A 21612-nucleotide genomic window follows, 5' to 3' on the forward strand; every position below is an offset into this window, starting at 1 on the left:
ACCCAGTGAGTGTTCATGAACCTGGCTTGACAATTGGAAACAACATCTCACAGGCAATGGTGGGAAAGCTTTACTTTCCAACAGTGAAATAAGAGGGGATAAGAAGAATTTGACTGTCATTGTCAGATTCCATTTTCATGAGCAAGTTTCTGAAGAGGTATCCAGAAGGACTGCAGGGTCAGTTTGGAATGGCTGAAACCTGAGAATATATATTTTGGTTAGGAATGTTAATTCTTATCTGGGGGTCTGGAAACTACAAGACCCAAAGACACTGCACAGTGATAGACATTCAAACGTGGGTACAGAGCTGAACTGAAAGTGAAAAAGGTCCATGGGATTCAAGAGGTTAGAGGCCTAAGAGCCAGAGAGGTTTAGAAGGTCATCCTGAGATTTCTGGGCTAGAATTCTGGCCAGTTTTCTCTGAGCCAATATTCAAGTCACTGAGGATGGGAACATCATGTGGGCTGGATCTGAGTGCAGGCATTAGGTCACAATTAGGTAACCTAATTGAGAAAGAAGTTGTTCACAGGTAACTTTGGAAATGACAAAAGCTCAGAGAGTCATAGGAGAGGCAGGGAATGATCCTAGCCATCTTTCTTAAAACCTAAGGTTTATGAACACACCTGAGAGAAAGTGAAGTCGCAGTGGGATTATGCAAGACAACTGAGTTAGTTGATTACTTCATCCTAGACATGAGATTCTTAGCAAATGTGAAGGAGTGATGATAATTTAATGTATTCTAACCCTATCTATATACTGAGTGCATATTCCTTTCCTATTTGGATTTCTGAGATAAGAAGCCAGCAAGCTACGAAAAAGGAGAGTGAGAGGAAGAGAGCAGAGAGCAAGCAAGCCATATATATTTTAGAGAACTCTAAATTGCAAAAGACTCAATAGGGACGTAACATAGATTTGGAAACCAAACACTTGTTCAACGAGATTTTAGCACCTTTTATCCCCTGTGCTTCTCCCATTTACCACCTAACACTGCTACACTTTCCCAATTCCCCCAGTGCAGAAAAGAAGAAATGATCTTAAGAGCTACAAATAGATGGAAAGGACACTCCAAAAGGGAAGAACTTCTGTAGGGAGTGAGGTGGGGTGAGTGGTATGTTAAACAAGGAGTGGATGGAGTATGAGAGAGAGACCAAAGAAAAGACTCATGATCATGATTTCATCCTTCATGGACCATATTTGGACAGAAAAAAAGTAATCCAATGGGAAAAAAAATCCCTGCAATCATAAAGAACAATTTTTAAAAAATATTGTAAAGTAATTAGCCTCCAACTAATAAAAATTTAAAAAATTAAAAAATTAAATTAAAAAAATAAAAAAATAATTTGCCTAGTTTCTGAGTGTGCTCACAATTATTTACGTACATGGTGGAATTTGTCCTGGTAAAGGACTCTGATTGCATAAGTATGTGAACTTTGAAGCCTCAGAAAGAATGATGTAAAAGAATAAAAATCTACTACAGAGAGCAAGAGAGAACAGAAAAGACACCACAGAAATTAAAGAATTGAAGGATTAGCTTGACCACTGATATAGGAATGAATGATGAGAGTGAGGATGATCTGCTTACTTTTTATTATTTATCCATTTCCATCTTCCCAGAGAGGTCCAGATTAGGACCCCTAGTTTCCTCTGGCTGGGAATTTGGTCACAGGCTACACATTCTAATTAAAGCATTTTTATTTAACTGGTTGTTTTTGTTGCTCAGTCACTCAGTTGTGTTCAACTCTTTGTGACCCTACGGCCTGCAGCACACCAGGCTTGCCTGTCCTTCACTATCTCCCTGAGTTTACTCAAACTCATGTCCATTGAGTCAGTGATGCCATCCAACCATCTCATCCTCTGTCGTCCCCTTCTCCTCAGGTCTTCAATCTTTCCCAGCCTCAGGGTCTTTTCCAATGAGTCATTTCTTCTTATCATGTGGCCAAAGTATTGGAGCTTCAGCTTCAGCATACATCCTTCCAATGAGTTATTCAGGGTTGAGATTTGCTTTAGGATTGACTGATTTGATCTCCTTGCTGTCCAAGGGACTCTCCAGAGTCTTCTCCAGTACCACAGTTCAAAAGCATCAGTTCTTCAGTGCTCAGCCTTCTTTATGATCCAGCTCTCACTTCTATACATAACTACTGGGAAAAAACATAGCTTTGACTATATGGATATTTGGCACAAAGTAATGTCTCTGCTTTTTAATATGCTGTCTAGGTTTGTCATAGCTTTTCTTCCAAGGAGCAAGCGTCTTTTAATTTCATGACTGCAGTCACAGTCTGCAGTGTTTTTGGAGCCCAAGGAAATAAAGTCTGTTGCTGTTTCCAAAGTTTCCCCATCTCTTTGCCATGAAGTGATGGGACTGGATGCAGTGATGTTAGATTTTTGAATGTGGACTTTCAAGCCAGCTTTTTCACTCTTCTCTTTCACTTTCATCAAGAGGCTCTCCTCTGTTCCTCTTTACTTTCTGCCTTTAGGGTGGTGTCACCTGCATATCTGAAGTTATTGATATTCTTATTTTAATTCTATGAGATTAAAAATTTAGAAAGAACAAGAAAAAAGTATTTCTTGTAATCTGTTTTATATACTCTGACACATGTGAAATATTCAAATATATGCTGAATAATCAATAAAGTCTTATACATATCAAGATAGAGACTTCTGAGATATAGTATATCTTTTTTATTTTCTACTTGATTTTAAAATTTATATGGAAGAATATGTGCATGAAAATTCCAAGAAAATTATTAAATAGAAGGCCAATGTGAGTAAATATATTAAATATAGTAAAGACATATCCTTGTCTGGTCTCTTGCTGTGTAGGACACATCCTGTGTCCTTAGGCACACATAGCATCCTCCATACCACACCTGGCCCCTCAGTGCTGCTCAGAGAACCTCACAGTTACCTTCATCAGCTCCCATTGCCATTCTCTTTCCTCCCAGCTACTATAAAAAATTTTCCAACTTCTTCAAAAATTATATGTGTCCACTAACTCCAAATAATCCCCCAAACACAAGTCTCTTATATCATTGAAGTCATCAAATATGAACTATATAATCTCTTAACATAAAACACAGAAATTCAAGTTTTATTACCTCCACCTTTGACTTGTCAGTGCATGGCTAAGTGTTCCTCCAAACTTTGCATTTATACAGATATTTTAAAGGAAAAATTGGAGAGACTTTTCTAGTAACAATGGAAGAATATGTGACTCAGAGCATTTCATCAACAATTCTCTACCATCAAAGAACTATGAACATTTATGTCTAAATTTGCAAAGGAAATTTGAAATCTGGCAAAAATCCATAAGAATCTCTGATCTGTTAAATGATAACCCCTGTAGGGGTACCCTCTATATATGTAAATGATGTCCTCCTATAGTTGGAGTAGCCTCCACTCATACTAACCTAGTGCAAAATAATGTCTCACACTTTTTGTATAGAAACAACTCCACCCAGGAAAGTACATCCTCATTTTTGTCCCTCCCTCTCATAGCCTTCCTGTGCAAAGGGAGTGTGTATGTGGCTGTTAGCAAATGTTTCACTCTTAAAAAACATGAATTATGAAAAAAAAAAATCATGAGGATTTATTTTAACTGGGAGAATAAATAAAGCTATTTTAGTGTCAGGTAAGACCACTGGAGAAGTAAAGAATAGCAGAGACTTGTAAGAGGAAAGCATATGAAGCTCCTAGCTCATAGCTACAGTGCACTCAGGGAGGATGGGTAGTTGTCTCAGTCCACTCTAGCCCACACGTCCCCTATTGTCCCTCTGATCAGACACCAGCTTTCTTGGAACTTTCCATTCTCCCAGCTGATGGGCAATGAACTGACCATACCTGAACAGATGACTCCTGCATCCTTGCTATGATCGCAGTAGTGCTTCCCCCAGCCTTTGGAAGGGCACCTCCATACATGGGACTCCTTTCCTGTGCACTTCACGTTGTCCAGCCAAATGGGTCCTGATCCCGCCCCAAAGTAAGAAGAGACAGGGGCATCGAGGGCTTCTCCACAGCCCAGCTGTCTGCACACCACGCGGGCATCTTCCAGGTCCCAGCCACCATCACAGATGGTGCCCCAGGAGCCCTGGTCAAGGATCTCCACTCTCCCGGCACAAGGACCGCCCCCGTCCACCAGGCGGAGCTGTCTGCTACCTGAGGAGAGAGAAATGGGACACACAGGGCGTTAACTTGGAGAATGAGAAGGTTCTTCTGTCCTGTGGGACCCTCACCTGAGCAGTAGGAGGCGCTCTCCTCTGAGGCTGCAGACCCTGCTGGTTCTGATATGGAGTCTTTGCACTGGTGCAGAAGGCAATGGCAACCCACTCCAGTACTCCTGCCTGGACAATCCCATGGACGGAGGGGCCTGGTAGGCTGCAGTCCATGGGGTCGCTAAGAGTCGGACACGACGGAAGCGACTTAACAGCAGCAGCAGCATTGCACTGGGGCAGCAGCTGGGTCTGGTTTCTTACATCAGCAGCAGGAGAATTAATAAGGTTGAAAAGTAGGAGGGAAAAACCAAACAGGAAATAGTAAGCTGAAAACACAGTAGGGAGTACTCTGAGACAGAAGGTGTTACAAGGGCATATCAGAGGTAACATTCTCATCTGTAAAGTTCTGCAGAGCATCTGAGAAGGATTGACAGGAAACGTTGGTCTCTATTCCCGCATCACTTAAGTGAGTTCAGGGTCACATGAATGAACCGGCAGCTGGATGGATTCCTTACAAATCACACACACTTTGATGCCCTTGACCTGAGAGTTAAAGGGGTTAATTAAAGGAAGTGGCTTCATCAGAAGCTTCAGGTAGCAGTCATGAATCCTCTATCATTAGAATCCTTCTCCTTGGTACAGTCATTCAGAACTGAAAAACAAATGGATTCTGTGATGTTTTGGTTTACCCCAGAATATTTCATTTATAGTTCTAAGCTTCAGACTTCAGATCTGGATACTTAGTTGCAAAAAAATGTGATCTCTTTGAGTAGATTGAACAACTTTGCATTAGAGATGATGTCAGGTAACAGTGACACTGGCCGGATTCCACTGGGAATCAGAGAATGTTGCTTCCTCTCCCAAAAAAACACAATCCTTCCTTGGACTTTGTGTCAAGAATCTCTGTTCTTCAAATTTTGGAGTTGTGTGATCTTGAGGGGGAAATATTGTATATGTGTGCTTAGTCACTTCAGTCATGTCCAACTCTTTAAGACCCTATGAACTGTACCTCACCAGGCTTCTCTGTCCATGGAGTTCTCCAGGCAAGAATAGTGGAGTGGTTGCCATGCCCTTCTCCAGGGGATCATCCTGACCCAGTGATCTAACCAGTGTCTCCTGTATCTCCTGCATTGCAAGTGGATTCTTTATCGCTAAGCCATCATCGAAGCCCTTCTAGTTGTATCACAAAGCAGAAATGGGTTATATTCCTGCTCTGAAAGCCCTTGAACAAATAACATTAAGAGAGTCACTGGATTCTTCTTTCCTTTAATACATAAAAGTGATGTAAAGGAAGGTTAAATGATGTCTATCAGTGCTGCCCTTTAAGTAAATAGTGAAGTAGAGAAGTAAACCTAAAATTTTCCACTTCTGTGAAGAATGGAGGAGTTCACAGCACGCCAATGTGTCTTGCTGGGTCTTGCTGAATACAACTTAGAAAACTGGAAAATGTTTTTTAAGCAACAGTAAATGTATTCAACATTTGTTAACACAACATGGACTAAATATGCTAAAATTCTAGAGTGGAGATTATTTCAATGTTAGTCAAGGATCCATAGCTTCTTTCTCTCTGTGGGAGTTTGTCGATTCATTGCATAATTTAATGATTCAGAGTCTGGGCTTGGGCAAGCAGAGAACTACTCTTGTGACAGGAAGTCAGCATAACTTGGGAGTTACCTGGTGCTGAAGTGACAAAATTAGAGTCTTGAGAGCCTCTCTCAGACAGCAGGTTTTCTCCTCAAATATCCGCCCAGTATATAAGCTGTGACGGGCAGGAACTATATAAAAAGACTATATAAAGAAAGAGTTGGAACTATATAAAAAGATTTGGGAATCAGAGTCTTTTCATTATTTGGGTACGTAGCTACAAAGGAATCTAGGCCCTGAACTGAAATATCTGAAAGTCCCTGTCATAGGGACAGAGAAATCAAAGGTGGACTGAGTGCTACTGAAACTTCAACCCACACTTGTTACAGCTCAGTTTTAGGTTATATTTAGATGTTTGAGTGATACACACCCCTCCCCCCTACTTGCCTGGGAAAACAAATGGTAAATCCTTTCAGGTGTTAGAAAATGTATCAGGAGTATCTTACTTTTTCATATACAATTTATAGCATTCAATAAAAAATGACATGACATTTGACAAGTTAGGATAACATGACAAATGACCAAAGTGTGAAAAAAGATAAGAGAATGAAGAGACACCTGTGATAGAAATGCTGGACTTAGCAGATAAGGATTTTAACTACAATCAATGTATTTAGGGGAAAAGAGAGAAGAAGAGAATAAACAAGTAGAAAGATGAAAAATAACAAATAATCATAAATAAATAAAAATATCTAAGGAACCATTGCCAATCTAAAATAAAATATCTAGGTTTAGAAAGTGAATAATTAAGTGAAAAGAATTTTAGATAGAACTCAGAAGATAGTGATTTAGAGGAGTCCTAAAGATGAGAGATGAGAAAGAGAAGAAAGAGGAGGAGGTGAGGGAGAAGAGATACAGAGACAGAGAGACAGAACTGCAGAAGTAATATCTGAAGATATAACAATAGAGAATTAAAAAAAATAAACGGAGGAGTATGAAAACCCCCACTCCTAGTAAAGCTGCTGAAAATCCAAAGGGAAAAGGAAAATCTGGAATAATAACAGATTTATTTAATACTAAAGGAGGAAAAAAAAGGAGACAAAAAGGAACATAAAGCAGGTGGATTAATTGAAAACAAACGGCAGATACCAACACATCAATATCAGGAATTGCATTTACAGTAAATGGATTAAGATAAAACAAAATTGACACAAATGTTACTTGCAAAATGCCCACCTTATATTATGAAAGCAAAGAATAGTTGAAAGCAAAATGATGGGAAAAATGTACCAACTGTAACAAAACTGGAGTAGCTATATCAATGTCCCAGAAAGCAGACTTTAAGCCAAGATACACTAATTGAATTAAAGAGGGAATTTTCAAGATTATAATGAGATGCGCCCTTAATAAAGATATTTTAGACAACAAAATTCAAGAAAGGTAACAGAACATAACTTTGAAATATACTTGACAGAGTGAAAAGAAGAAATAGACAAAATCACAATCAAAATGGGGGATTATTACCATATCTTTTTCAATAGCATGCAGACCAAACATACAAAAAACAGAGAAGAATACATCAGATGTACAACAACATAATCAGCGCGTTTAACTAAGTGACATATAGAGCAGTGCACCCGACAATGCAAGAGTTTACATTATTATAAATGCACTAGGAACATTTATCAAAATGACCACAGAATAGGACAAAATCTTTCACTCTTTGAATTCATACAGAGTATTTACTCTGACCACAGTGGAAGAAAATTAAGAATTAAATAGAAATATTGTTAGCCACCTCTATTTGGGGAAATTCAGCAAGATCCTTCCAAAAACCACCTGAGTCTGGGAATAAACTTAAAACTTACTAAATATTGTGAAATTATGATAATAATGATAATAAACACAAAATAATGATATGATAATAAATTCTTCTAATGAAACTCAAGTAGTGCCTAAGGGAAATTTATACCCTAGATTTAGAGAAGAGGAAAGACTGAAAGTGAAAAAAAGTAAACTTCCAATTAAGAAACTAGATGAGAGAGTCTAAAGGATGTCGAATGTTGGGGTTAATTTAAAAAGGAACAAAAATTAATGGAAAAGAAGGTAAGCATAAGGTAGAAAATATAGAAGAAAACCCTTTAAATGTGGCTCATTGAAGCTTGACTAACACTGAGCAATACTTAAGAAGAGCAGAGAGAAAATGAAGTTAACAATACCAAGAATGAAAAGGGACATCACTATAAATCAAACAGATTTTTGGTAATAGTTCTGTGCTATTGTTTGTTTTTTGGCTGTGCTGTTGCTCGTGGGATCAGAGTTCCCAGGTCAGGGATTGAACCTGGACCCATGACAGTGAAAGCCCGGAGATTTAACCCCTGGATTACATAGTTTTATTAATACAATTTATACATTTCATGTGGATAAGTACACATAAAGTGTCAATTTCTCCACAGCCTTGCCAACACTTACGTGTCTTTAAAAAAAAAAAAAAGCAAAAACAGTCATTCTGACATGTGTAAAATGATATCTCTTTGTGGTTTTAATTTACATTTCCTTGATGATTGACAATGTCAAGCGTTTTTTCATATACCTATTGCCATTTGTATGTCTTTGTTAGAGAAATGTCTATTCAAGCCCTTGATCAATTTTTTAATTGAGTTATTAGGTTTTAAGTTTGTTGGGTTTTTTTTCTCTTAAGTTGTGGGAGTTCCTTATTATTTTTGGAAATTAATACCTTATATAATTTGTGCTAGCTTTCTTTTTCACTCTGTTGATCTTTCATTTGGTTTGTGGAAGCTTTTAAGTTTGATATCTTCCCACTTGTCTATTTTTGCTTTGTTGCCTGTACTTTTGATGTCATATCCACGAACTCATGAAACAATGTGCTTTAATATTTTGTTATGGAGCTAAGATATCACATATCTAAAAAGTATTCCTATCTGGTGATCATGTTACACAATCACACATAGTAAAATAAATTCAGATAAATAAATAAATTTTTAATTAGGTTTTGAATATACTTTAGTGGAACTATAAAATTGTTTGCAGAAAATAAAACTTGATTCAATGTTATTTAGAGATAAAGAATGGAGTTTGAAACATTGCATTAAAGGCACAAGTCAAAAAAGTAAAACATTACAGATTTGATCACATAACCCCCCCATACACATATACAACCTTAAAAATATATGGAAAATATGGGGAAAATGTTACAAAAATATTTAAGAAACACAGTAAGTGATGTTTGTTTATAAAGTGTTCCTATGAATAAATAAGGAATTTTGAAACATTCTAGTGAAAAATATTGTCATGAAAGATATCTTAAGACAGTAATATAGGAAAGAAGATAGTATTTTTGTATACAGTGTTTGTGATAGTCGCTCAGTCACGTCCAGCTCTTTGTGACCCCATGGAATTTTCCAGGTGAAAATACTGGAGTGGGTAGCCATTCCCTTCTCCAGGGGATCTTCCCAACCCAGGGATCAAACCGAGGTCTCCCGCATTGCAGGCAGGTTCTTTACCAGCTGAGTCACAAGGGAAGCCCAAGAACACTGTTGTGAGTAGTCTATCCTTCTCCAGCGGATTTTCCAGACTCAGGAATCAAACCAGGGTCTCCTGCATGGCAGGCGGATTCTTTACCAGTTGGCCTACCAGGGAAGCTGTTCAGTTCAGGTTAGTTCAGTCACTCAGTCGTGTCCGACTCTTTGCGACCCCATGAATCACAGCATGCCAGGCCTCCCTGTCCATCACCAACTTCCAGAGTTCACCCATGTGGACAAAAAAATATGATGCATTCTTTTACATCAAGACTATGAAGAAAATAACACTCTCTTTTAAAAGTAAGTATTTATTTGGTTGGCCTGGGTCTTAGTTGCAGCATGCAAATTCTTACTTGTGGGATCATAAGAAAAAAATTGTAACTGCATGTGGTAATGGATATTACTGTATGTGTGGTGATGATTTACCAATATGTACAAATACATAAACACTATGTTGTACACTTAGAACTAATATAATGCTACGAGAATTACATCTTAATTAAAAATGTTAACAAACAAGGTTGGAATATGTGGATTAAATTAGTTTCATTCTTACCTCATTTAGGCTTCTCTGGTGGCTCAGACAGTAAAGAATCTGACTGCAGTGTGGGAGACCCAATTTTCATACCTGGGTCAGGATGATACCCTGGAGAAGGGAATGGCAACCCATTCCAGTATTCTTGCCTGGAGAATTCCAAGGACAGAGGAGCCTGGCAGGCTACAGTCCAAGTGGTCTCAAAGAGTCAGAAACGACTTAGCAACTAACATTTTCATTTAATGTCATTTTGTGGACCCAAATTAAACTCATCACTTAGATTTTAAAATACCAAATCTCACTGCATCCTACAGGGTTGGGACAGACACACAGAAACAGACAGTAAGTCACCTTCACACGAGATATAGGCTTCCTCCTTTGGAGAGCATGAAGTGTAATTCCAAGGGTCAGAAGGACACTGCCAGAGAGAGGTGTCAGTTTTCCGACAGTGGATTCCATCCACCCACCGGGGTCTAGAACCTTCTCTAAGAGCAAGAGAAGAGTTGAGGGTTCCACTGTCCCCACAGCCAAGCTGTCTGCAGATCATGGACACAGTGATATCTTCCATGGGATTGCGGCAGACACTGCCCCAGGACCCGTTGTAGAAAACTTCCAGCCACCCAGCACACTGCTGAACCTCGCTCACCATCCTGAGGGCCAGGAACTCTAAGGTTGAAAGGGGAGGAGACAGGACACAGTGAAAACTTTGCAGGATGTTCTAGGTTTTCCTTTCTTCTAGAAATGGTGAACATTCATCTCTGACCTTGTTCAAGAGATACCCACTAGATGACAAGACTGACATCACCTCCCTTTTAACTGACTTTGTCCATTTGTGTCTATCTTTCTATTTCTACCACAATGGTGTAGTGGATATGAATTGAGAGTAAGACCAAACTGTGTGGGCGCTAGTCAAGGAGGGGCAGCTGAATGCTGCTTCCTGACAATATCTTTGAAGAGTATGTTAAAGGGATGTGATGTGGATATTAGGGAGATAGGGATAATAATTAATCTAAAAATGTCCATATCCCAATCTCTGTAACCTGTGACTATGTTGCTGTACCTGACAAGAGGGATTTACAGATGTGAATAAGGTAAGGACCTCGGGATGGTGAGTTTAAGCTAGAATATTGTATTAACAATGTGAGCTGATTCCTACCACATCCTTAGACCCACTATCTTAAACGTGCAATACTTTTCTTAGCTCTGGTTAGAGAGAGAGAGATGTGACTTAGGATAATGGTTGGAGGCCTGCAGCATTGCTGGTCTGACAATGGATGAAGGGTCCTGTGAAGGAAAGGATGTAGGTGGTTTCAAGAAGTTTGAAAAGGCAAGAAACAGATTCTCCCCTAGAGTCACAAAAGTGATGCTGCCCTGCTGAAGCCTTGATCCCAGCCCAGTGAGATCCCTGCTGGACATGTAAGCTTGAGAAGAGGAAGGAAATGAATATATGTTATTTAAACCACTAATTGGTAAATTGTTAGGGAAGCAAACGGAAACTAGTACCGTGGGTTTAAAATTTTTGTATGTAACTGGAGAGAGAGCCCTGCTTTCAAGAAAAACTGTAAGAAACGGCTCTGCCAGGAAACACTGGGGAGAAGAAAGGACCAGATCGTCAGCTGTTGCAGGAGGAAGTCAAAGCACCTCGTCTTCATGTCTGCTGGAAAGACAGGCTCCATGGGAGGAAGCCTCCTTCTCTGCTCCTTTCGGCATCTCTCCATCGGGGCTCAGACCCCTGTCCTCCAGGGCCCCACCCCTCCCCCAGCCTGTGGGCAGTGTGGAGTGCTGACCTGAGCAGATGACCCCCGCGTCCTGCTTGTGTCTGCAGTGGTGCCGCCCCCAGCCTCGGGAAGGGCACTTCCACACCTGGGACTCCTTTCCTGTGCAATTCAGGTCGTCCAGCCAGATGGGCCCTGATCCCGCCCCGAAGTGAGCAGACCCCGTGGCATTGAAAGCTTCTCCACAGCCCAGCTGCCTGCACACCACGCGGGCATCGTCCAGGTCCCAGCCGTCATCACAGATGGTGCCCCAGGAGCCCTGCTCAAGGATCTCCACTCTCCCGGCGCAGGGACCGCCCCCGTCCACCAGGCGGAGCTGTCTGCTGTCTGAGGAGAGAGATATGGGACAATGGCGCGGTGATCCCAGGGGTTGAGAAGAGTCTTTTGTCTTGTGGGACCCTCACCTGAGCAATAAGCGCCGCTCTCCACTGAGGCCGCAGAGCCGGCTGGTTCTGACATAGAGTAGTTGCACTGAGGCAGCACCTGAGTCTGGTTTCCTAAAGAAACAACAATGATCAGAAGTCTGGAAGAGTTGAAGAACAGGAAACTGAATTAAGGGAAATAATGACCTCGTGATGGAGCCTAAGATGAAAGCAGTGACCCAGCAGTAAAGTTACCATGCTCTTAGTGTTCACCTTCTCCCTGGAGAGTACCACAATTTCTGTTTTACCACCAGTGTTCTTGTAAGAATGACTGACTTAAGTTGTTGTATTCCTAAATTTATCCCTGTGCTGTGATTAGCTGCTCAGGCATGTCCGGCTCTCTGCAACACCTTGGATTATAGCCCACCAGTCTCCTCTAACCATAGGATTTTTCAGGCAAGAATACTGGAGTGCGTTTCCATGCCCTCCTCCAGGGGATCTTCCCAAACCACGGGTCAAACCCAGGTCTTCCACACTGCAGGCAGATTCTTTACCATCTGAGCCACAGGGAAGCTGAAATCTATCCCTCAGTAAAAGCAAAATAACATTCTTTCTGAAGGAGTTCTACGACTTCTTCAATGTCTATCTTTAAAACAAACACTTGAGTAAAATAGATCTCATTAAAAACGGAAAGGAAAAAGGAGACATTAGAAAGAATTCCCAGGGTTTTCAGCTGCTAGAATTACCTGACAGAGAATATAAATAGCCACAGTTAAAGTGCTTATGGAATTAATTGACAAAATGTGTATCTTTGCAGAGAAATGATAACAAAAACCAAATACTTCTAGAGCTGAAAAACTTGTTAGCTGCAATTAAGAACTAAACAATAAGTGTGGCCACACATTAGCTCAGCATAAAGTAGAAACATCAAAATGCAAAATGAGAGGCTATTCTTCAACTTAGAAATTCAGGCCACATAGCAAGAGGTCTGGTTATATTGTTGTATAGCAGTTTTTCCAAAAATCCTTGGTTCAGTTCAGTTCAGTTGCTCAGTCATGTCCAACTCTTTGTGACCCAATTAACTGAAGCTTGCCAGGCTTCCCTGTTCATCACCAACCCCTGGAGTTTGCTCAAACTCATGTCCAACAAGCCGGTGATGGATGAGCTGGACCATCTCATCCTCTGTGATCCCCTTCTTCTCTCACCCTCAGTCTTTCCTAGTCTTTTCCAATGAGTCAGCTCTTGGCATCAGGCGGCCAGAGTACTGGAGCTTCAGCTTCAGTACCAGTCCTTCCAATGAATATTCAGGACTGATTTCCATTAGAATCCACTGGTTTGATCTCCTTGCATTCCAGGAGACTCTCAAGAGTCTTCTCCACCATGACAGTTCAAAAGCATTAAATCTTCAGAGCTCAGCTTTCTTTTTGGTCCAACTCTTACATCCATACATAACTACTGGAAAAATCACAGCTTTGACCAGATGGACCTTTGTCAGCAAAGTAATCTCTCTCTTTTTTAATATGTTGTCTACATTGGTCATAGCTTTTGTTCCAAGGAGCAAGCATCATTTAATTTCATGGCTGCACTCACCATCTGCAGTGATTTTGGAGCCCAAGAAAATAAAGTCTCTCACTCTTTCCATTGTTTCCCCATCTATTTGCCATGGAGTGATGGGGCCAGATGCCACAATCTTAGTTTTCTGAATGTTGGGTTTTAAGCCAGCGTTTTCACTCTCCTCTTTCACTTTCATCAAGAGGCTCTTCACTTCCTGTTAGCTTTCTGCCATCAGGGTGGTATCATCCGCATGTTTGAGGTTATTGATATTTCTCCTGACAAACTTGATTCCAGCTTGTGCTTCATCCAGCCCAGCATTTTGCATGATGTACTCTGCATATAAGTTAAATAAGCAGAGTGACAATATACATCCTTGATGTACTCCTTTCCCAATTTGGAAACAGTCTGTTGTTCCATGTCCAATTCTAACTATTGCTTCTTGACCTACATACAGATTTATCAGGAGGTAGGTAAGGTGATCTGGTATTCCCATTTCTTGAAGAATTTTCCACAGTTTGTTGTGACCCACATAGTCAAAGTTTGGCGTAGTCAATAATGCAGAAGTAGATGTTTTTCTGGAACTCTTTTGCTTTTTCTGTGATCCAACAGATGTTGGCAATTTCATCGGTATGAAAAGGCAAAACTTAGTAGTTGAAGAAAAAAATATGTACTTCATTTTGCTTATGACTTTGGGTCATTAATCAGGAAGAAACTCAATTAGGCAGTCTTTCAGTCAGGTCTTTCAATGCTGCAATTAGATGTCACTTGGAGCTGAAGTCATTTAAAGACTTGACTGAACTCTGGTTCTGTAAGGAAATTCCCAGAAGTGTCCTAAGGGTAAAGGAACATCATGTCTTCAACTTAATTAAAAAAAAATTTACATATTTAAGAATAAATGGGGCAGAAGGGGAATCGAGAAGGAAAGACACTCACACACACACACACAGAGATTAAAGGAAAATATTGATACTAACATTTAGAAACCCACATAAATGTCATAAGGGCATTTTTATATTGTATTCCAAACATTTTTATGTCTCAGCATAGATCAAACTTTGAAGAGTTAAAAGATGAAAACAAGTCAAAGAGAATTCATTGCCAGGACACTCACAAAAATACTCATGACATCAAAAATAAAATACCTAGGAGAAATCCTAGTAAAAGATGGGCAAAATCTCTGAGAAAAATTCAGGATCTAACCGAATGGAGGGATGTATTATGTCAATGATTTGGAAAACTGAACATTGTCAGTGTCAATCATTCTCAAATTTCTATGTCTACTCTCAAATTTTTAAATCTAATCTCAATGAAAATACCCTTAAGCTTTTCTTTTGATGAAAATGACAAGCTGATTTCTAAATTCATACAAAATACAAGCAACCAAGAATGACCAACACAGTTGGTAAGAAAAGCAAGGATGTTAGGAGAGTGAATGTAAAGTAACTCTTGGAAGTTAAAATTATTCTGACTTACTACAAAGTTTGAAACTCAGGGAGATGGTGAAGGACAGGGAAGCCTGGTGTGCTATAGTCCACGGGGTCGCAAAGAGTCAAACTTGACTTAGCCATTGAACAACAACAACTACAAAGGTATAATAGTTAAGAAAATGCAGTATTAATGCCAGGATAAACAAATGACAACATGGAACAGAATAGAGAGTCTCAAAAAAGACAGACATGCTTGCCCTTCTGCTTATGATGAAGGCAGCACTGCAGTGGGGAAAAGAGTCTTCAGAAAAAGATTCTGAGTCAATTGGATGTCCATATGAAACCTGACCCTTATGTTACACAGACATCAATCCCAGAAGGAATGCACAATAATATGCAAGAGAAAAATAATAATGTTTTTGTAAGATACTCTTAGAGAATGGAGAATGTTTTTATGATCTTGGAGTAGGCAAAATTCTTGAAGCATTAAATGTACAGAAAATTTAGTAAATGTATTTGTATAAGAGTAAGAAATGAGTTCATCAAAGGACACCATTTGATTAAGAAAATGAAAATAAAAGGCCAAGGGTTAAACATGGAAAATAAGTAATACATATTTGCATGCAAAGACATTGTCATGATAAGTTGTAGTATCATATAAATAACCCAGATTTATACTGTCAGTAGAATGGATCAGTACATGGCAATGTGATCATTCAAAGCATACTCTACAGTAAAAAAAAATAAAGTGCTACAATAAACAACATGATGTGTGAATCCCAAACATAATTTTGAGTCTACAAAATTAGATACAAAAGATGAAATATACTGCATCATTTTAATAAAGTTCAAACATTGATAAAACTCTCTATGTTAGCAGAAATTAGCTAGGTGATTTTCCCTTTAGAGGAGGGAAGACACAGTTACTAGGGACAATAGTGACTGTGGTGCTGGGGACAATGTCTTTGTCGATCTGGACTGGGGTTCATACTGAGGTCTATACTTACTGCTCCTACATTGTTTTCTATGATTTTATGTAAGCAGGATGTTGCTTAAAAATATATTATTCAACTTCACACTTCTTGCCCTGGGCTGAAAAAGGAATGAACAATGAGAAGATCCATATTTCACCACAAAATATCTGACTTTGAAGCCCGTTTAACCTCACTCTCTGTTCTTGGAGACATTTCACTCCAGGGGCATCCTGAGTACCAGTAGCCCTTCCCTCTCTCTTACCTGAGCAGATCACAGAGGCCGTGTTGCCATGGGAACAGTCAGGCCCACCCAGGACAGTCACAGGACAACTCCACAGGAAGGACTCCGCCCCCAAGCAGTGAAATCGGGATGTTAAGATGTGATCTCCTCCTTCCACCAAGTGTGGTCCTCTGGGAGTGGAGATGGCGACTCCACAGCCGAGCTGACGACAGACAACATTGGCATTGGCCAGGCTCCAGTGGGAGGCACAGAGCGCTCTCCATCGTCCAGAAATGTTCATCTCCACCTGCCCCTCACACTGAGAGGAGCCGTTTATCATGAGCCGGACTTCCGAGTATGCTGGTAGAAGAAGACAGAGTTTCAGCAAAATCACATAAACAGGGTGGTCACAGAGATGAAAGGCCTGACATGCATCTCACCTGAACAGACAACCTGAGCAGCTCCACTGTGGTGACACCTGGCCCCTGGACAGGGCACTCTGGGGCAGACCCGGAGCTCAGGCTCCTGCCCCTCACACCTGAACTCTTCAGCCCAGACCCGGCCATCGGACTCTCTGAGGGGCACGTGTCCCAGCACAGACACAGCCTTGCCGCACCCCAGCTCTGCACAGATGACCTGGGCAGTGGGGAGTGTGAAGTTCCCATCAGACACTGGAATCCAGGCTTCTCCAGAGTGCACTTCTACTCGCCCTGAGCAGGGTCCATCCCCTCCAGACAGACGCACAAATCCTAAGAGGAAACAACAACAAAACCAGTGAGTGTTCGTGGTACTGACTTGGCAACTGGAAACCGCACCTCACAGGCAGTGGTGTGAAAGTTTTTCTTTTTAGGATTGGAGCATGAAGAGAGTCTTTGACAGTTATTGTCATAATTGAATTTTCATGAGCAGGTTTCTGAAGAGAAATCCAGAAGGATTACAGGGTCAGTTTGGAATGGTTGAATCCCAAGAACATACACTTTGAGACTGGTTAGAAATGTGAATTCTTTGGTCTAGGAGCCTGGAAACTACAGAGCCCAATTCAGATCACTGGAATGGCTGAATACTGGAACCATGTTTTGGCATTGGTTGGAGAAATGAATTTCTCATTTAGCAGCCTAGGGCCTATATACAGATCCAAGGACACTGTATAATATTCAGGCACTTAAACTTGAACATAGAGATATGCAGAACAGAACCCACCCAGAGGGACATGGGTTATGAGATTAGAGACCTGGCATCCAGACAAGCTTAGAAAGCTTTCGTGGGACTTGTGGGGCTAATATTCTGACCAGTTTTCTCTCCCAGGAGCTAGTCCTCAAGTAACTTAGGTTAGGGAAAGTCCTGAGGCTGGATCCATGAGGGCGTGCCAACTTGTAGGCGGGTGACGGCTCCAGAGAAGAAATATGAACACTATCACTAATTCACGTTTATGTCATCACATCTTGTCTTTCTGATACTTTTTCATGCCAAAAAATTCCACAAATTCCTTCAGCGACCTCAGCAGAAAGAAAATGTGTTAAGAAAACCCAGAGAGTCATAGAGAGAGAGTCCCAGCCATCTCTCTTGAAATACTAGGATTTGTCAAAGAAGCTGGGGGAGGGTGTGCTCTCAGTGGATGTGTACCGGACAGCTGAGTTTCCAGATCGTCTCCTATTAATGGTTTTTCTTCTCAAACAGGACTCGTAGAAAATGCTAAGGGCTGATAATAAATGATTTTAATACTATCATTGTACTAATTCTAACCACAGAAAAATGTGCATTCTTTTCAAGCACACATAGAATATTCTCCAGGCTAGCTTACAAGTAAGTCTTAACAAATTCAAAAATATTAAAAATAATTTCAAGCATCTTTCATGACCATAATGGAATGGAACTAAAATTCAATAATGATCAGAAAACAGGAATTCATGAATATATAAAAATTAAACCACACACTCATATTTTAAGATTGTTTTCCTATTTCTATAAAGAATGCTATTGGGATTTAGATAGGAATTGCATTAAATCTGTAGATCACTTTGAGAAGTACAGGCATTTTTACAATATTGATTATTTCAGGCCAGAAACACAGAATGACTTTCCATTGATCATACTGTCTTTAATTTCTTTCATGAATGTTTTACAATTCTCAAAGAAGATGGCATGTTGCCAAAAAGGAGGAAGAAGGAGGAGGAGGAAGAAGTGACCAAACAAGCCATAATTTGGAGCCTCAATTTGAAAAAGTCTCAATATGGATAAGACGTGTAAATATTTGTGGGAAACACTTGTTGAATAGGTTGTTAGCATATTACATCACCCTCTGCTCCTCTCATCTACTAGCTAAGCTGCTATCCTTTCTCATTTCTCCCACTTTAGACAAGCAAACACCATTTTAAAAGATACAGATGGATGGAAAAGAAAATCAGAAAGGGTAGCTACTGCTGAAGGAGGAGGATGTAGGTGGGGCATATGGCAGGCAAGGTGGGATCAAGGAAGTTTTGAAATTAAAGGAGGAAAACCAAAAGAAAAGTTCATCTTTTGGTCATCAAAGGAACACATTTTGAACTGAATGAAGATAACCCAATGAAAAAACTTTATTTAATTCATCAAGGATAATTCCCTGATTTCTGGGTGTGTTCTGATTGTTTATTTCTAAAGTTCTTCCTGGTAAAGGACTGTTTAGTGATGCCCAACATCCAACCAAAAAATTATTAGAATTTCCAAAAGAGAGAAATTTATCCCATAACACATTTTTAACAAGCAATCATTTGAAGTAGGTTCAGAAATTACAGAAATGATTGAATCGGCTGAAGAGCTCCTTAAACTCCTAATATCAATTCGCTTAATGAAGCATAAAAATAAACATGGAAAAAAACTAGGAAAAATAAACAAATGAGATTTCTGAAACTGAATAATATAGTATTGGGATGAACAATTATTTGGATTAATTACACAAGAGACTAGACATTGCAGAATAAAAGAATTGGGAAGTGAAACACAGCAGTAGAGACTATCTAAACTGAACCAAAGAGAGTAAAAAGGCAGAAAAATATGAATGGAAACTCAATGGCATGTGGGATAATATCAAAATATATAAAATATGTGTATTTCGAGATTCAGAATAAGGGATGTGCAGGAAAATGTTAAGAAAAAATGAATGAAATTTTCCTAAAGTTATTGAAAACTGTAAACCCACTCACCCAAAAAGCTAAACAAAACCCAAACAAGATAATGAAACCATTCTCAGAAAACTTGACAATGTAATTACTGAAATTCAACAAACTAAACAAAAATATCTTAAGAACAGCCAGGAAAGTTTGACACATTATATACAGGAAACAAAAGGATAAGTATTATTTACTGACTTTGTTGGAGGCAATGAAAGTCAGATAACAATGTAAAAACATATGTAAAGTATTGGGGTTGGGCACTTGTTAACCTAGAATTTAATACCTGTGAAAATACTTTTCAAAACTGAGTGAAAATTAAAATGATTTCAGGTCAACGAAAGATGATAGACTTAGAGGCCACCAGACACACACTACACAAAACTGCCTCAGAAAGTTCTTCAAGCTCAAGGGAGATGACAGCAGATGAAAACAGGGACCTCTCAAAGCTATAGAGACTGTGCCAAATGCTGATTCTCTATTAGAAGATTTAACCCAAAAGTATTAGCAACAAACTATAAGATTCATAATAAATTTATAAGTAGAATGTATGACAATGATAGCACTAATGACAAGAACAGGAAAGTGGAAGAAAAGCATAGTGACTGACATTGCATGTTGTGATATAATATCACTTCAAGGTAAAATGTAATTAAAGATTAATAATTCAACACTGGGCTTCCCAGGTGGTTCAGTGCTGAAGACTCCACCTGCCAATGCAGAAGATGTGGGATCGATCTGTGGTCTAGGAAGGTCCCACATACCACGGAGCAACTAAGCCCGTGCACCACAACTAGTGAGCCTGTGCTCTAGAGCCCAGGGGCCACGACTACTGCAGCTTGTGCGGCATAGAGCCTGTGCTCCAAAACAGGAGAGGCCACCGCAGTGAGAAGCTCCTCGCTGCAACTAGAGAGTAGCCTCTGATCTCCGCAGCTAGAGAAAAGCCCATGTAGCAATGAAGACCCAGCACAGCAAAAAATGAGAATTATTTTAAAAATTAAAAACAGTTAAACATTATAATCACCTAAAAATCTGATACAATTAATAAACCAATAGAGTATTTAAACTAAAATGACAAAATATACTCGAAGATTAAAATAAGAACAAAGATATAACAAGTAGCAGGCAAGTACATTTAAACTCAATTATATCAATAATTATATTAAATTTAAATCATTTAAGTACTCCAAATAAAAAACAAAATAATCAGACTAGATAAAGTAAGACAAAATAACATACTGTCTACAAACATAGATATGTTTAATATAAACACAGAAACATATTAAAGAGGTAAAAATTACATACAATGCAAACACAAATCAGAGAAAACTGTATATAATATCTAAATTAATATCATACAAAGTCAGACTATAAGACAAAGAATGCATTCAGAGAAAAAGAAACATTTTATGATAATAAAATACAAAAGAAATTACATAGTATCAAAACTGGTGGGTTGAAAATAAAGTGATGCTTAGAAGAAAATTTAGAACCTTGACGTTTCCTTGATGATTATATTAGAATAAAAATAGAAACAGAAGGAAACCATCCAAGACTCCACCTCAAGAATCTACAAAAGCAACAGCAATCATAACTGAAAAAGAGGAATGAAAACTGAGTATAGAAATCAATTAAGAAGAAAGCAAATATGCAATCAAGAAAATCAATAGAGTCCATGAATGATTCTCTTAAAAAGAACATTAACACTGATAATCTTCTAGCAAAACCAATTAAGAAAAAAGAGGGAACACATTAACGGCACCAGTAACAAAAGGAGGAGTATTATTGTAGATCTTCCCAACATCTAAGGATATGATATATGAACCAGTGTTACTAATTGGAGATTTTTTTGTAAAATGAGTCAAGTCCTTGAAAACACATTACATGTGAAACACAACTCACCAAAATCTGATACCAAAAAAAAAAGGAGAAAATATGAGTAAACATATTTGATAAATAAACAGAATCCATATTATAAAAATTTTCCACTAAGAAAACTGCCAGCTACAAATGCTAGCACTTCCACAGAGCTCAGAAATGACTCCCACAACAAGATAAAGGAAGAGAGGGAGGGAAGGAACGAGGGCAGGAAGGAAGTGTCACACAGAGGCTGTGGTGACAGTACAAATTGACCTGCATCTTTCCAACCCTCCCCTCCTGCAATCCTTGCATCTTCATCCCCTCACCATTTTGTACTTCAATACTGTAGTTCCTGGTGGCTCAGAAGATAATCAAGACTCTGCCTGCAATGTAGGAGACCCAGGTTTGATCCCTGGATGAGGAAG

General features: G+C 39.4%; 1 protein-coding gene across 1 annotated transcript in view; it reads right to left on the reverse strand.

The window, feature by feature from the left end:
• Positions 1–21612, reverse strand: part of LOC133043052 (uncharacterized) — a 187832-nt gene that overhangs the window by 24169 nt on the left and 142051 nt on the right. The window contains exons 36-41 of the mRNA XM_061123942.1: positions 16622–16930; positions 16224–16541; positions 12049–12141; positions 11657–11971; positions 10221–10535; positions 3838–4152 (exon numbers count right to left, since the gene is read on the reverse strand). Of these exons, the coding sequence (XP_060979925.1) occupies positions 3838–4152; positions 10221–10535; positions 11657–11971; positions 12049–12141; positions 16224–16541; positions 16622–16930 (1665 nt within the window). The remainder of the gene's footprint in view (positions 1–3837; positions 4153–10220; positions 10536–11656; positions 11972–12048; positions 12142–16223; positions 16542–16621; positions 16931–21612) is intronic.

This window comes from Dama dama, chromosome 22 (genome assembly GCF_033118175.1).
Source record: "Dama dama isolate Ldn47 chromosome 22, ASM3311817v1, whole genome shotgun sequence".
Classification (NCBI taxonomy): Eukaryota; Metazoa; Chordata; class Mammalia; order Artiodactyla; family Cervidae; genus Dama; species Dama dama.